The sequence below is a fragment of the Aquarana catesbeiana genome, linkage group LG01 (assembly GCF_042186555.1).
Source record: "Aquarana catesbeiana isolate 2022-GZ linkage group LG01, ASM4218655v1, whole genome shotgun sequence".
NCBI lineage: Eukaryota > Metazoa > Chordata > Amphibia > Anura > Ranidae > Aquarana > Aquarana catesbeiana.
The window spans coordinates 478,742,559-478,759,772 of NC_133324.1; the positions used below are offsets into that span (position 1 = coordinate 478,742,559).

Below are 17,214 nucleotides of genomic sequence, written 5' to 3' on the forward strand. Positions count from 1 at the left end.
GGTAGTAAGAGGATGTAACCATTCTATGCTTTATTACAGAAGAGAACGCTTCTTGAAATGTATTGATTGTAGCAATGAATGAGGCTATTAAGCTGCTTTTTTATGGAATGAATCAATGTTTTTACTAGACTTTTCCTATTATAGTGGCAGTCTCTATAAAGAAAAATTTTAAATTCCCCATTTTATCCTTTATCTTTAATAGGCTTCCAGTCGGATGAAGACTCCTGTAAAATTTGTAACAGCCACATCTGTGCTACCATTTAATCCTGCAGCATTTTTAGAGGTACAGTGTTGACTGCAAAACATTTTTATGGTCCTACCTTAACCAAGAGACCCAGAATTAATTCACTAAACCATAAGAATTTCTAGTTTGTTTTTTTTTTGTGGGCTGTTATATTCAGTATATTAAGTCACATTTTCATAAAGTAAGCAAAATAGGTATTGCTTCTGTATTTGTAAACAATAAATAATAGCACATTTGGGTCTATAGTGAGCATGTAGTTTGCCAGAGGTTTTCCAAATGTTTGTTTGCGTTAATGAACAATTTACGCGAATATGTAAATGTGCCTAAAATTATGAAAATGTTAAAGGAGAAATTTTGGGTTTTCAAAAAATAAACCTACGTACTCCCCTTCATAGTGCAGCATCAGTCTCATGCTAAATCTGTCCCCTGCCGACTCTAAGTCCATAAGCGATCATGCGACAACTGATTTTTTAGTTCAGTTGGCTTTGAACAGAGAGCAGTGACTGCCAGTCACCAGTTTCTGCTCATGCCCCTCCAGCACTCACTAGAGCATTGGCTGGTGATGGGGTGGGCGCAGCTGGCTTTGGCTCTCAGCTGAGTGCGGAGAGCCGTAGCAAACAGTCAATCAGGCATCTGGATGAATCCCAATAATATGGTTATGTCAGCTGACATTGGGCTTTAGCCCACTATTAGCTTACTCTGGGTCACAAGAGCGAAAAAGTAAGTCGACTCCTGTGACCCAGCTTTAGTGATGTTTTTGTATGTAAGGAATTATAAAGGTGCAATTTAGGCACATGTTTTTCTCTTTGATTAATATCTACGCTGTATTCCGTGGAATATTTATTGTTTTACATTTATTCCTCTTTACACAGATAATCCTTTATTTAAGAATGTGCCTGGCTCATAGTGCTGGTTTGGACCCAACATGTCAGTCATTGGCAGACATGCAAGATCAAGCCCCAGCTATTGGACGTTATGTGAGAGAACTAATGACTAATGGCTTCACTGATCTGGAGTCCACCTACTCTAAGATAGAAGACATGAACCCTGTGGAAATGTATATAAGCCTTATGCAGCAACTGTTATCTTCAGCTGGAGGTAGCCACTAATCCTTACTAGTACTTTATTATTTTTTTTCCTGTTGTCTTTTTATAATTTGAAGCCCAAGTATAGCATTCATTTAGACATGTTTTGTATACATCTAATTTCAGGCTTGCAAGTTATGTATTGCCTTTTGGAAGCAGTGTCAGTGTATCCACAGAAGTTAGCTACCACTCTGTTGGACAAAGTAGACTGGATAAAAGTAAGAACTAGCTATTGTCTGTGTCATATGTTACTATTAAATGTGTGCTTAAATTGTCACGTTTCCTTCCTACCCCTGCAAACTACCATTTTATTTAGGTTTTCCATCTTTGTTTCTTCTTGCTATCTCCTTCAGTGTTTCCAGCTACCTTTGTTTTAATGCCATTTTTTTTAATTCATAGAGTTTAATGATTTCTAACAAGGAAGAGATGCGAGAGCTGGCAGCTCAGCTGTATGCTGTAGTTGTTTCTACTCTACCTAGTTCTGAGATAAAGTCAAAACTGCAGAACCTTATCAAGTGTGCCAAGGATGTACATGTGAGTAATGAAGTTCAACCTGGAAATAGGAAGATATGCAAACTTTACTTGCAATTGTGGGATATGATGTTTGGAAAAGTGAGGGTCTCTGTGGTTCAGATATGTAAGTCATAATTCCCCATGCATTGCTTTGGAAGACATGTGTGACCAGCCTTCAATATACCCATCTTTAGCTGTTGAGTTTGTGAAATTCGCCTTTACAACAGGTTACCAAACAGTTACTACTATTACTAAGCAATAGTATATTGTCTTAAAAGTTCCTCTGCTTTTGTGCTTAGCATTATGACTTCCAGATCTACCACAAAGGTACCAAAAATTCCACCCCCAGGTGCTGGGAACTCCAGTCATGCCTCCACTGTCTTCCTCTCTGGATATACCAGACATGGCAAGCCAGGGTGAGTCATTGGAACCTATTGGTGGGGCAACTGCTTCTCACACTTCAGCCCTTGTATACGTGACTGAAGATGCATTTTTCTTCTGCCCTGCAAGGCTTAAAAGGAAGATCAGCGGCTTTAATCGCATCTACTCAAGTGGATAGAAAGCGTGCTAGATCCCCTTCCCCCACCTCAAACCCTTTACCATGGGAACAGTGGGCACAGGATGAGGTATTACCCTCAAGCGATGAAGTAGAAAAACAAGCCGATTATTCCTCTGCAGAGGAAATGGATGAACCTTTTACAACCTCGCAATCTGAAAGATTAATGGTACAAAATCTTACGGAGATGGTTCATTCTACTTTCATGCTGCCCCTAACAGAGTCAGTTGAAAGTTCGATCACCTCCTTGGGTTCTTTAAAACCCTTACAACCTTTTCATGCGTTTCCGGTCCATGCATTACTAAGCTTATTTATGCTGAATGGGATCACCCGGATAAGCATTTTCTCCCTTCATTAAGATTTTCAGTTCTCTATCCCATGGAGGAGAAATTCACAAAGAAATGGAAAATACCAGCAGTTGACGCTGCGATTTCCAGCATCAATAAAAGTCTAACTTGTCCAGTAGACAATGAACAAGTGCCTAAAGATCCAACAGATAAAAGTTCTGTTAGAATCCTCTTTTTCCTTGGCAGGAGCCATTTCTCAGCCTGCTTTTACTGCAATGGGCATCTCTCAGTCCCTAAAGGACCAGTTCAAAATAGCCCTTAAGAGGAGGTCCCTGCACAACAGGCCCGTGAGTTGGCCGAACTACCAAAGGCGCTATGTTTTGCCATAGACGCCATGAAAGACTCTATTCACCAGGTGTCCCGCCTTGCGCTTGTGTTAATACACATGCGTAGGACCCTGTGGTTAAAAGATTGGTCAGCTGAAGCACCTTGTTAAAAGCTTTGACTAGTTTCCCTTTTCATGGGGAGCGACTATTTGGGGATGACTTGGATAAATATATCCGAACAATGTCTAGTGGGAAGAGTACTCTTTTGCCAGTCAAAAGAAAGTATAAACATCCTTCATTTAAACTGGCTTTTTCTCCTGCACCTAGGGCATCCGCCTCTAGGCAGTGGCGACGACTTTCACCGTCAGACTCTAGAGGAAAAAGGCTCAGGGTCAGGCCCAGGCACAGAAAACATTTCAACCACTATATACATGATTGAAAATGCTTTTTTTTTTTTTTCTCCGCCCTGCATGGCCTAGAAGGAAAATTAGCGACTGTAATCGCATATGCTATCCAAAAGGATAGGAAGCATGTTAGATCCCCCTATCCCCCTCCCCCACCGTAAACCCCTTATCAAGGGAACAGTGGGTAGAGGATGAGGGGTTACCCTGAAGTGATCAGGAAGAAAGGCAAACCGATTACTCCTCTACAGAGAAGACAATTGGAGTTGAACCTTTTTCAGCCTCGCAATCTGAGAGATTGCTGGTACAAATCTCTTACAGAGAAGGTTCGGGCCTCTTTCAAGCTACCTCTAGCTGAGTCAGCTGATAGTTCTGTTTCTTCTTAGGTTCCTTAAAACTTTCACAGCATTTTTTATGCGTTTCCTGTACATGTACAGATCCACGCAGAAATTCAACAGATCCATTCTAGATCTAAAGAATCTAAATCAGTTCCTGAAGAGCCGCTCCTTTCTATGGAGTCGATCAGGTCAGTAGTTTCTATCCTACAAGGAGGAGAACTTCTGGTGTCTTTTGGCATCAGGGATGCATATCTACATGTCCCTATATTTCTTGCTCGCCAAAGGTTTTTGCGGTTCAAAGTAGAACAGCATAAACAGTCTTGGCATACCTAGACGATCTATTGCTAATAGACCAATCGTTGTTTGGAGCAAGGTGTACGCATTACAACCAGTTACCTGGAAAAGTCTGGGTTGCTTTCTCAACCCAGAGAAGTCTCCCTTAGAACTGCTAAAAAAGCTGGAAGATTTGGGTCTGATTATAGATACAGCCCAGAAGAAGGGTGTTCTTGCCCCAAGCAAAAGACAACTCCATAAGAGAGTTGGTGCGGAGGGTCAGGTCAAAAGGAGATCCCTTGTTCGCCTTTAAGGTTGTTAGGAAAGATGGTGGCTTCATTCGAAGCAGTTCCCTATGCCCAGTTCCATTCGAGACTGTTGCAAAACAGTATTCTATCTGCTTGGAACAAAACGATCCAAGCTTTGGACTTGCCAATGTGGCTGTCCCCAAAGGTGTCCCAAAGCCTCAATTGATAGTTACTAAAGAATCTGCTAAGAGAAAAATTCTTTAGACCAGTTATCTGGAAAGTGGTAACGACAGATGCCAGCCTTTTTAGGCTGGGGAGCAGTACTAGAAAAGATAACTGTCCAAGGACAGTGTTCAAGAACCGATAGAACCTTGCCCATCAACATCCTAGAAATTCGGGCAGTGCGTCTGGCTCTGAAAGCCTGGACTTCCAGGTTAAGGGATTGTCCTGTCAGGATCCAATCCGACATTGCCACAGCTGTGGCCTATATCAATCACCAAGGGGGCACCAAGAGTCTCTCAGCGTAGAGAGAGGTGAACCATATTCTAACTTGGGCAGAAAGAAATATTCCGTGCCTATCGGCAGTCTTTGTTCCGGGAATAGAGAATTGGCAGGCGGACTACTTGCGCCCCCAGCAGATTATTCCCAGTGGAATGGTCTCCTCACCCCGACATATGTTCGGGCTTTTTGTCAAAGATGGGGGACTCCGGATGTAGATCTTCTAGCGTCCAGTTCAACAAAGTTAGTTAACTTTGTGTCCAGAACAAAGAATCCATTCGCATGCAGAACAGATGCGTTGGTAATACCGTGGGATCAGTTCTCACTGATCTATGCATTTCCCCCTATTCAGTTGCTGCCACGACTTCTTTGCAGGATCAAGCTGGAAAGAAAAACGGTAATTCTGGCAGCACCAGCATGGCCCAGAAGGTCATGGTATGCAGAGATCGTAAAGATGGCAGTGGAGGATCAATGGTCCCTTCCACTAAGGCCAGACCTGCTCTCACAGGGGTCGATATTCCATCCTACTTTACGAACGCTAAATTTAACGTCCTGGCTATTAAAACCCCCATTCTGAGGAAACGTGGGCTTTCTGGGTCAGTTAGCTCTACTTTGATTAATGCAAGGAAACCAACTTCCAGAACTATACATTATAGAGTCTGGAAGGTTTATGTTTCCTGGTGTGAATCCAAGGGTTGGCACCCTCGGAGATATATCATAGGCAGAATTCTTGCCTTTCTACAATTAGACGTAGAGATGAAGTTGGCCCTGAGTATGATTATGGGCCAAGTCTCAGCCTTATCGATTTTATTTCAAAGACTGCTTGCTACGCATTCTTAGTCCAGGGTTTTATGCAAGGGGTGATGCGGATTAATCCACCAGTTAAATCACCTTTGAGCCCTTGGAACTTGAACTTAGTTTTGTCAGTGTTACAAAAACATCCATTTGAACCGATACAGCATATTCCCTATCATAGGCAGAATTCTTGCCTTTCTACAATTAGGGGTAGAAATGAAATTGGTCTTAAGTACTATTAAAGGCCAAGTCTCAGCTTTATCGGTCTTATTTCAAAGACCACTTGCTACTCATTCTTTAGTCCGGGGCTTTATACAAGGGGTGACGCAGCTTAATCCGCCCGTCAAAGCCCCTTGAACCATTGGGACTTAAACTTAGTTTTGTCTGTGTTACAAAAACAGCCAATTGAACCGATACAACATATTCCCCTAGTCCTTCTGACAAGGAAGCTGGTATTTTTGATTGCTATATCCTCAGCAAGGAGGGTTTCGGAATTGGCTGCTCTTTCTTGTAAAGAGCCATATTTGATTATTCATGAGGACAGAGTGGTTACACCCTCGTCTAGGCTTTTTGCCTAAAGTAGTTTCAGGTTTTCACCTGAACCAAGATATTGTCCTGCCATTGTTTTTTCCAAAACCACGTTCCAGGGAAGAAAGGTCACTACATTGTTTTGATGTGGTGAGAGCAGTGAAAATCTACTTAGACAACTGCTCAGATTCTTAAGACTGATGTCTTATTTATTCTGCCAGAGGGTCCTAATAAAGGACAGGCAGTGTCGAAATCCACTGTCTCTATGTGGATTCGGCAAGTTATAATTCAAAACTTATGATTCAAGGGGTAAGATTCCCCCGTTTCAAGTTAAGACGCACTCTACCAGGGCGGTTAGTGCTTCTTGGGCAGTGTGTCATCAGGCCTCCATGGCTCAGATCTGTAAGGCCGTAACTTGGTCTTTAGTGCATACATTCACAAAAATGTTATCAGGTGGATGTAAGGCAGTATGAGGATATCGCAGGCAGCAGTATAAGTCCTCAAGTCTGGGGGTACCCTGCGGGTTGTCTCTCTCTCCCCTCAAGTAGCATTGCTATGGGACGTCCCATTAAGTAATTACTTAAGGCTCTGTGTCCCATGATATACAATAAAGAAAATAGGATTTTTATTACAGCTTACCTGTAAAATCCTTTTCTTGATATACTTCATGGGACACAGAGGTCCCTCCCCTCTTTTGGGATTTAAGTGTATTGCTTTGCTACAAAAACTGATGTGCTCCTGGAAGGCGGAGGGGTTATATAGGGAGTAAACTTCCTTGATTGGGTATACCAGGGTCAACACCTGAAGGTGGCCCATAAACCCTTAAGTAATTACTTAAGGCTCTGTGTCCCATGAGGTATCCAAAGAAAAGGATTTTACAGGTAAGCTGTAATAAAAATCCTATTTTTTGTAATTTGCATGTTTGACGACCAATATGGATGTTTTTTTGCGTGGTCTTGCAAAACTGTTTTTTTGAGTGGTATGTAATCACCACTGTGGTTTGTATTTTGTTATTTTTTGCTAAACAAAGGCCAAAAAAAAACGTAGCCTCCCCGACGGTATTCCCGAGTGTGGCTCGGGGTTAAATTTCAGCACCATTATCAGTAACCCCGAGCCACACTCGGGATTACATTGCAGGAACCTGGTGCGGCTTTACTTACCTTGTCCCCAGGATCCTGCGATGTCCCCCGCTGTGTCTGCAGGCTCTGTCTCCTCCGAAGCCTCTCCGTGCCAGGCTCCGTTCCCTGCGAGTGTCGCGACACACGGGGGCGGAGCCTGGCGGCAAATTCAATAAAATGTACAAACCATAACACATCTAGTACTGTAATCGTACAGATTACAGTACTGTATGAAATTATTTCACATCCTTTTTGTCCCCAGTGCTTTGGCCCATGCCCTGCATGCAGTTTTATGTTATATATACTATTCTTTCTGCCTGGAAACTTGAGATTGTCCATAGCAACCAAAAATGTCCCTTTACGTCAAAAGTGGGGAAATGTATTTTATTATTATTATATTATTATTATTTTTTAATTATTTATATTTATTATATTATAATTTATGTTTTTGTGTTTCAAACTTCATCATACCCGGGATATCTACTAGACTCTTGTTTGGACAGATTTAAGTGTGTTATTGTTAAGGATTACAGGCCTACAATATAAAATGCCAAATTTCCATGCAAAATAATTGTACCGCTTTCAGCACCTAAAATCCAAAATAATCATACCGTCAGGGAGGTTAAAAAAATGTACCAAATTTTGCGAAGTCATTTTTCTTCTTCACTGATGTGCATTGATGGGGCCGCACTGATCAGTGCCCTGATTATCAGTGTAAACAATGTACTGATAGCGGCGATCGGTGGTTCGGTGTGTCAGACACACCACTGCACCGATCTCGGTAAAGAGCCTCCAGTCTGCGCTGATAAACCCCCCCCCTCGGATGCCCACACTAGACCACCAGGGAAGCCGCTAGGACCACCAGGGAAGCTCCTAACATGTGGATGGCCAGGTACATCTCCCATGGCCATCCACATGTGAAAATTAATGATCCACATATGCCAATCAGTGCCCACAAATGGGCACTGACTGGCACATCTATGGCACACTAAAAATTAGTGATGCCCATCAGTGCCACCTTATCGGTGCACATCAGTGCAACCATATCAGTGCCCGTCATTGAAGAAGAAAACGTACTTATTTACAAAAAATGTTAACAAAGAAAAACTTTTTTTTTTTTTCTAAATTTTCGGTCTTTTTTTATTTGTTGCGCAAAAAATAAAAATCGCAGAAGTGATCAAATACCACCAAAAGAAAGGAACAAAATGATAAAAATAATACTAGACCTCCTCTGTAACTCTAACCTGGTAACCATTAATTTTTTTAAAGCGCCACCTATGGAGATTTTTAGGTACCGTAGTTTGTCACCATTCCAACGAGTGTGCGCAATTTCAAAGCATGACATGTAAGGTATCTATTTACTCGGTGTAACATCATCTTTCACATTTATACATAAAAAATGGGCTAACTTTTTACTGTTTAGTTTTTTTTTTTTTTTTATTCATGAAAGTGTCTTTTTTTTTTTTTTTCCCCCAACAAATTGCGTTTGAAAGACCGCTTCGCAAATAGTGTGACATAAAATATTGCAACGATCGACGTTTTATTCTCTAGGGTCTATGTTAAAAAATATATATAATGTTTGGGAGTTTTCTAGCAAAAAATACGGATTTTAACTTGCAAGCAACAAATGTCAGAAATAGGCTTAGGCATGAAAGGGTTAAACAAGCACTGAACCTGAAATCTCCTTCTGCAGTTGACAGCAGTTCGGCCTACCTATGGTTTACTTTTTACACAGATTAATATTAATACCAATATCATAGAAATTTTTGGCTAGGCCTTCCATTTGTACTGTGCCACTGTCTACACATGGTGTAAATATACAATGCCATAGCAGATGCTCTGAGATTCACTTGGTTGAGCTCCTTCTGTGTATTTGTTCTCCCCAGGAAGGATTCCAGGAAGTAAATGCTACATGAATCATCTGCCCTTACCCAAGATGGCCACAGCCAGAAATGCTAGGGGGTGTTTTTCAAAGTGATTTATCATTTATGAGCAAAATAAATCATGGAGACATGGATAGATGGATGTGTATGGTGCATTATTTCACTATAGGCTAGAAAAATCATTTCGAATGGCCTCAGGCAATACCTTGTACCCTTTTGGCCTGCTTTATTTGTTGTGGTCAATCTTTTGTACATAAGTGGCAATGTGGCATCATAAAATATGGATTTTCCGATAACCATGCCAAAAATGTGACTTAATGTTTCATAAATAGCAGTGCTTATTGATGTACATAAAAATTGCTCATTTGTTATCCATACAGCACCTACATGCACACCCCATTTCCCAAAAAGTTAGTACTAAAATGTGAATTTAAAGAATTTCATCCTAACAGAATTCCCAAACCGTTTCTGATGTTTGCAGAACCCAGAGGCTCAGCATGGCTCCATCTTGGCATTGGGCTACCTGATTTGGAGATATTTAGATAAATGTCACACGAGTAAAGAGGAGCTGGAAAGTATGGAGACCTCTGGATCTCTCTCTATATATAACGAGGATGAAATCATCCAGACTTGTGTGGAAACCATTGGTGAGACAAACTGAATTTTGATGTATACATTTTGGCAAAATATGTTATTAATGGATACAATGCAATGCAATATCATTTGCTATTACATCTGTAAGTGATCTTTCAAATTGTTTAATGAAAATGCTCATAAAAGTATGTTTGTTTTCCCCTCCTTGCACAGGCATGTTTTTGGACAATTCATCTCCTTTGTTATCAGTTGCTGCAGCTACAGCTTTAGGAGAGATTGGACGGAATGCGTCCCTTCCCATACCTGATGAAGGTCCTGGCTTCACCAAGAAGCAGCTTGTAGAAAATCTATTGGGCAGGATAACATCTGGCAAAGAAACTAATAAGGTCAATGTGCAATGAGCTTCTACTCATTTTGTATAGCAAGATGGAGGGCAATATTTATTGGCACAAATTAAATTTTGATAGATATCGTTTACTGAGATATATCTACAGTGTTGAAATTAGTGGAAATTTTATTCTGTCACTGATTCTAATTTCTAATATGATACAAAGAATGAGGTCCCAAAATTGAACCAATGTGTGGTCAGCAGAGGAGCCCATTAAACAAAAAGGTACTTCAAAGTGCATTTTTCAGTAAGGTTGGTATTTATTGATCATAAAAACAGGGTAAAATATCATCAATGCATTTCGTGGTACTTTAGTGGCCACTTAATCAGGAAAAGGTGTACAGTGCACTGGATAAAATACATCAAAATTATAACAAAACATTTTAAATTTGAATCGAAATGGTGTAAAATATATACAATAAAAAATGTATGTAATTAAAAAAGTGGTGAAAAGGCTCTTTAGTTAGGGTGATTGTAGATAAAATGCATGAAAATCAAAGTTTAAAGTGGTTGTAAACCCCCCCAAAAAAATAAAATAAAAAACCTGCAAGACAAAGGCATAATGAGCTAGTATGCATAGCATACTAGCTCATTATGAATTACTTACCCTAGATCGAAGCCCCCGCAGCGGTTCTCGTACACCGCTCCGGCCGGCGACGTCGCTCCCGGAGCCGCCAGTAATGGCATACTAGCTGAAGTAACGCATGGACGTGCCATTGCTTCAGTGCGCATGTGCCGATGACGTTGGCACATGCAGATACAGGGGGATATCTCCTAAACCGTGCAGGTTTAGGCGATATCCGTGGTAGCTACAGGTAAGCTTTATTTTAGGCTTACCTGTAGTCAAAAGTGGTTGTAAAAAGTTTACAACCACTTTAAGGCTAGTTCACACCACAAAAACATCCTCCAGATCCGTTTCAGATGCGTTTCTGCATGCGTGTTTTTACCGTGTTTCCGGATGCTCTCCAGATGCTTTTTTTTTCTTGTGTTTTTGATGTGAACTATGCCATTGAAAACCATGTAACCTACTTTCTATGCGTTTTGGATGCAGAAAAAACCACTGGAATGCAGTGGTGTGAACTAGCTAATGGGTCTGTGGTTGCAGGAAAGAAAATCGCACCATCTATGGGCAGCTTTAGATAACACTGTTCAGCTTTTTGTTAGCACCTGCAGAATCTTTCATTAACCAGCCCTTCCTCTGTGTCATCTTTTGCTTATTTATTTTTTCATTGTTTCCTTTCATTTTTTACTCAGTCTAAAGAACGAGCCATAAAGACACTGGGCTACTTTCCTGTTGGTGATGGAAGGTTCCCTCATCAGAAGATGTTGTTGCAGGGACTCATGGAGTCAGTGGAAGTAAGTGGCTTAGTTCTATATTTGTGTTAACTTCCCCAGTTTTTTGCACCTTTATTTAAAAGCGAATTGCTAATATCGGCCCATTTGCCATTAGAAAAAAAATATGCCTCATGACCTTAGACAGTGATCTCCAAACTATGGCTTCCAGGGCAATTACTGCCTGCTAGGCTTTTTCATTACAAGCTGGATAGAGGTATTTGAAAAAGAGATCGCTGCTCACAGGTGATACAATTGGTAACACTCCAATGTTGCTTCTGTGAGGTGGGGTGCACGCCCTGCCACTGCAGCAGAAAACATGGAACAGAGAATCTTCGGATCGGCAGCACACCCACACAGAAAGTAAAGTATAAAGTCTTTATTGAAGCATAAATATTAAAAGCACTGGGTGGGTACAGGCAGGGGAAATGCAGGTAGGTTGATGCGTTTCACACTATAGAAGTGCTTTTTCAAAACCCCCCAATTGCTAGACAAATTTACCTTGTACTACTAAAAGCACCCACTGATTAACTTAACTGTCTGGCAGTTGAGGGATTAACTGTTAGTCACAGGCTCAGCCCACTCCCGTTCTCTTATGCAGAAGAATGTAAGAATTGATGCTGGTTTGAGGCCAAAAGGTAGTCACTCCAGATATTGATATGATTTAGATTTTTCTTCTGTTCGCTCACTTTGCATTTTGTGAATTGGTAACAATGAACAATTTAAAATATATTTTTTAAAGCATTCTTGCTTTACAGCATTTTTTCACACCTGCCTAAAACTTTTGCAGAGTACTGTACGTACCTGAGCACAGGGGGAATAGGGGTGCTTTGATTTTTATTTAAATATTATTTCTCTTTCGTTCATTGACAGACAACAGTGCTCTATATTCAGAAAGACAGAGTCTGTGGACCGCAATATGTACACTACAATGTACAATGTGGGTTATAGGCCACCTTCAGTTGATAGACACTGGTACGCCCTAAGACAAAAAGTGCACTCCCTATATAACCCCTGCCAATGCTGGGCGTGCCTCAGTTTTTTTCGCCAGTGTCTAAGGTGTTGGTCACGAGTAAAGATGTGCTGTGCTGAGCTCCACTGGAGCAATCCTTGCTGGGGCTAGCCATGCAGCCGGATCCATTCAAGGTGTCTTTTTGGGTCGAATTGAATGGTACCCGTGCCTCGTATTCGAAGAAACGAGGTCTTGCCTGTAAAAGCTTCTCTTTAGAGTGCTGGACCCCGGGATCCAGTACTTTTTGGTATTAAGGCCATAAAGTTTTTACTGGCGGTGGTGCTATTACAGGTCCAGGATTGTGGGTTTCCCCGAGGATCCCCATCTCCTGAAGGTTTAACCGAACCCACTGTGAAGGGTAAAGAAAAACAAAAAGGGCGCGACCGGCACGCTGCTCGGCGGCTTCCAGACCCCCTTCACCTTTCCTTCTTCCCTCTCTGTGGATCCCATAGAATCGGAGGCCGCGCTCGCGCGGGGAAAAAGCTCTTTTTTTTTTAAAAAAAGAGGGGGGCTTAGCGTGGCGTTGGCATCCTCCAGCATCCAGCACGGGAGGTATGTTTTAAAAGGCACCATTTGTGCTATTGCAAGCTGCGGAGGGACACGAGCAAAGGTGGCATATGAGAGGTTTGGTGACACAGGCATTCCTTTTGACACATTTACTACTGCATCAGGCTGCGTATTAATATCAGTGACAGAGCTGGACTATTGCTCAAGCAGTGGCTGCATTCCTTCTGGTAGGGGGGTGAAAAACACCTCAAAAAAGGGCTCTAGAAAGACTTCTACCGTCACACGAAAGCCTAGACCTATCCCAGTAAAGATAGCATCCTCCCCTGAGAGTAATATGGCTGGTCAGAGTGAGCCATCAGGAGTGATGGGTGTTGCAGCTGCTCTTAACACTACAGCCCCTGTGTATATTACTAAGGAGGTTTTTTCTTCAACCATTTTAAGCTTGGAGCAAAAAAATGAATGCTTTATTCGTATCCCTCCGGGTCCACTGACAAGGGTTCAAAACCGTCCAAGCGGCCCTGGTCTGGCAAGCCAAGAGCAGGATTCTCTAGAGTGGGTCCACAAAGTGATTCTTTCTGGTTACAAGATATAATTTTGTTCTTGCCCTCTGGAAAGGTTCTTCTCTTCCAATGTACGCCTGTCCCTGGACTGCTTGCAAGCTCTCTTCAGGGCGGTGCAGGACCCGTTGCTTCATGGAGCGATTGTCCCAGTCTTGGAACGGTTTCAAGGTTTTTATTCAAACCTGTTTACGATCCCAAAAAAAAAAAAAGGGCAAGGTCCGTCCAATTCTGGACCTCGAGGCCCTGAACCGCTTTGTGCCGGTACAAAAATTCAGAATGGAGTCCATTCTCACGGTAGTGGCATCCCTACATCAGGGGGATTTTCTAGTCTCTGTCGACATCAAGGATGTTTACTTGCACATTCCAATATGTGTCTGACATCAGCGTTTCCTCCGCTTTGCTGTGGGAGAGGAACACTATCAGTTCCTTGCCTCGGGTCTTCACAAAACTGTTGGCCTCGTTTATGGCATTGCTACGTCCGAGGGGGATTGCGGTACTGGGCTACCTGGACGACCTCCTCTTGCGAGCGGAGTCTACTTCTCACTTCATGGATGACGTGGAGATGACGATACAGTCCCTGAAGGAGTTTGGTTGGCTTCTAAACTACCAGAAGTCTGCTCTGATTCCATCCAGGAAATTAGATTGTCTGGGTCTGACTCTGGATTCAGCTTTAGCCAGACTGTTCCTTCCTCTGAACAAACTCCAGAAGTAGCATGCTGCGGTTCCTCTATTGCTGTCCAGCAGGTGGTCCTCCCTCCGGACTTGCATGCGGGTACTGGGCCTGATGGTGTCTACCTTCGAGGCGGTTCCATTTTGTACAGTTCCATATGAGGTCCCTCCAAAGGGAGATCCTGGTAAAATGGGACAAGTGTCCCAAGTCTCTGGACAATCAGATCCGGCTGAGCTGAGAAACCAGGGGTTACCTGGTCTGGTGGCTTCACTGGCCTCGCTGAGCTTGGTACCCCGGCATGGTGCGATTGGTCGCCGACGTCCCGTGGAGACTAAGGATGAGCTCAGGTGTGTTCGCAAACAGCACATGCAGAGCCTGCCAGGAAGTCGGCACTGCGGAGCACTAATCACGAGCAGTGAGGCATTGTCCCGATGCACGGCTGCAGAGACCTGCTGTACCAAGGGCCGATCTTCCATCCTGCTTTACGGTAGCTGGCTTTAACCGCCTGGCTGTTGAAAGCCAGATGCTGAAGGGTAGAGGTTTGCCTGGGTCTGTTATCCTAAAGCTGCTGAAGGCTCGAAAGTCTATCTCCTTGAAAGATTTACCATCGTATGTGGAAAGCGTACATTTCGTGGTGTGAGCCGATCGTGTTCACCTTCGTTCCTTGTTGGTAGCTTGAATTTTGACCTTCAACGAGGTGTTGGGCAGAAGTTGGCCTTGAGTACCATCAAGGGCCAGGTGTCTGCCTTGGCAGTCTTCTTTCACCAACCCCTGGCCACACATTCATAGGTGTGTACTTTTATTGAAGGGGTTCGACACCTGACTCCACCGGTGCTGTCTTCTTTACCGCTGTGGGATTTGAACTTGGTGCTCTGTTCTCCAAAAGCCTCCTTTTGAAAATATTCAGGACATTCCCCCTGCTAACGGTGTCTCACCTAAGGTGGTCTCTGATTCTTATTTGAATGAAGACATTGTGTTGCCTTCCCTGTGTCCCAGGCCCACTCATCCCAAGGAATTTGGGTTGCATGGCTTGGATGTGGTTCGAGCGATTCGGGTATATCTGGCACCCAAGGGTTTTGTTTTGTTTTTTTTTTGTTTTTTTTTTGTTTTGTTTTGTTTTTTTGGAGGCCAGACTCACGGTTTGTGATCACAGACGGGCCAAGAAAAGGGCTGTCCGCTTCTTCTGTGACCATTTCCAGATGGATCAGACAGACGGTGACTCAGGCCTATTCTATCAAGGATCAGGTTCCTCCTTTCCCTGTTAAGGCGCACTCTACTCGGGCGTTTAGTGTTTCTTGGGCCTTCCGTCATCAGGCATCAGTGGCGCAGGTTTGCAAGGCGGCCACTTGGTTGTCGGTGCACACTTTCAATAAATTCTACAAAGTGGATGGAGATGGTTCCCATTTATGCTAAAGGTTCCTAAAAATAAATAAATAAATAAATAAAAAACTAAACTCATCAATTTACCTGTTTCCCCAAACCATTACATTCAATGCATGCTGTCAATGATAACTGTTACAGTTGCTTGTGCTCTCAACTGAACGGTCAAGCCATCAAATGACTTAATTACTGATCATATGTGCAGCACCATGACAACTGCAGATCACACAGTGGTAAAGATGACAGCTTCCTTGGTTGGATAGGAGGGTTTAGTTCTGTTTTAAGTGAGATTTGACAGTTACTCCTTTCTGGATATAAGAGAAAGCAAGTAAACTGAGTGTTGTAAAGTATTACTCCTCACCCTAAGACTTCCTTATTGTGGAGTCCTCAAACTTATGAGATCTAGCATCTTCTTAAGCCCTATCTTTTGGGGGGAGTTTGAGAAGTATTTAAATGATTCGGTCTTTTATGGTAAAAAATTAGGTTTCCCTTCCTGCCTTTTCACCCTGCTCCATTCCTACTATACCACACTATCATCAAAACAAACTTTTGTTAATACCATACTTGCTAAACCCCTACTTCTGCAAAAATGGAAAACTCATTATTCCCCAACTCTTCAAGATTGGCTTTATTGGATAAACTCAATCTCCCCCGTGGAAGAACTAATTACATTGTGCATACCACACTAAAATTAAGGGCCAGTAAGGAAAGGACATTAATAAGCTCCTGCTTGGGTGTCTATAGGTATCCATGGTAGAGTGTTGGGGCTCCTTTCTTCCCAAAATTCATAAACAAAATGTGATGTTAGCTGTGGTGGCTGTGTTTGTTTACTTTTTCCTAGTTCTTTGTTCCTTTTATTTTCACCTATTGATCTTGCAAATAACTTCCTTTTTAAATGGAAGAGAGCAGCATTGTTAGCCTAGGCCTGGGGTCGGCAACCCGCGGGCCGAACCTGGCCAGCCACCACTGAATGTCCGGCCCGTCAGTGCCCATGATTAATTCCCAGGCTGCGGACATTTTTGCTGTTGTCCTCTTCATTGGACAGCGGCGAGCGACTGTTATCACAGGGCTGGATGGGGGCGGGAACTGCTGGAGTTTACTCTTTCATTAAACAGCAGGTGATTGGTTGCAGGGTGATCCTAGCAACCAATCACCAGCCTGTTAATGTGAAAAGTTAAATTCAGCAGTTCCGGCCCCCATCCAGCCCTGTGATATCAATCTCTGCTTGCTGTACACATCTGCAAGGTAGGAGAGTTCTACCTACACAGCGTGTGTTTGTGGGGGACAGAGGACACTACAGTGTGGGGAGGGTGCAGGGGACAGGATACTACAGTCGGGGGGGAGCAAGGGACAGAGGACCCTACAGTTGGGGGGGAGCGGGGGACAGAGGACCCTACAGTGGGGGGAGGGGGGAGCAGGGGATAGAGGACCCTACAGTGGGGGGGGGGGGCAGAGGACAGTGGACCCTACAGTGGGGGGAGGGAGCAGGGGACAGAGGACCCTACAGTGGGGGGATGCAGAGGATGCTACAGTGGGGGGGGGGTGCAGGGGACAGAGGATGCTACAGTGAGGGGGGGAGAGGGGTGCAGGGGACAGAGGACCCTGCAGTGGGGGGGGTTACAGAGGACCCTACAGTGGGGGGTTGCAGGGGCCAGAGGACACTGCTATAGGAGTACAG

At 43.3% G+C, this 17,214-nt stretch overlaps 1 protein-coding gene across 2 annotated transcripts in view; it reads left to right on the forward strand.

Annotated features, from left to right (window-relative positions):
- The window catches only part of ECPAS (Ecm29 proteasome adaptor and scaffold), a 185,067-nt gene that overhangs the window by 101,293 nt on the left and 66,560 nt on the right, over positions 1-17,214 (forward strand). For both annotated transcript variants that reach the window (XM_073591496.1, XM_073591490.1), the window contains exons 17-23: positions 203-283; positions 1,117-1,342; positions 1,456-1,547; positions 1,729-1,863; positions 9,575-9,740; positions 9,901-10,073; positions 11,330-11,431. In XM_073591496.1, coding sequence (XP_073447597.1) covers positions 203-283; positions 1,117-1,342; positions 1,456-1,547; positions 1,729-1,863; positions 9,575-9,740; positions 9,901-10,073; positions 11,330-11,431 — 975 coding nt within the window. The remainder of the gene's footprint in view (positions 1-202; positions 284-1,116; positions 1,343-1,455; positions 1,548-1,728; positions 1,864-9,574; positions 9,741-9,900; positions 10,074-11,329; positions 11,432-17,214) is intronic.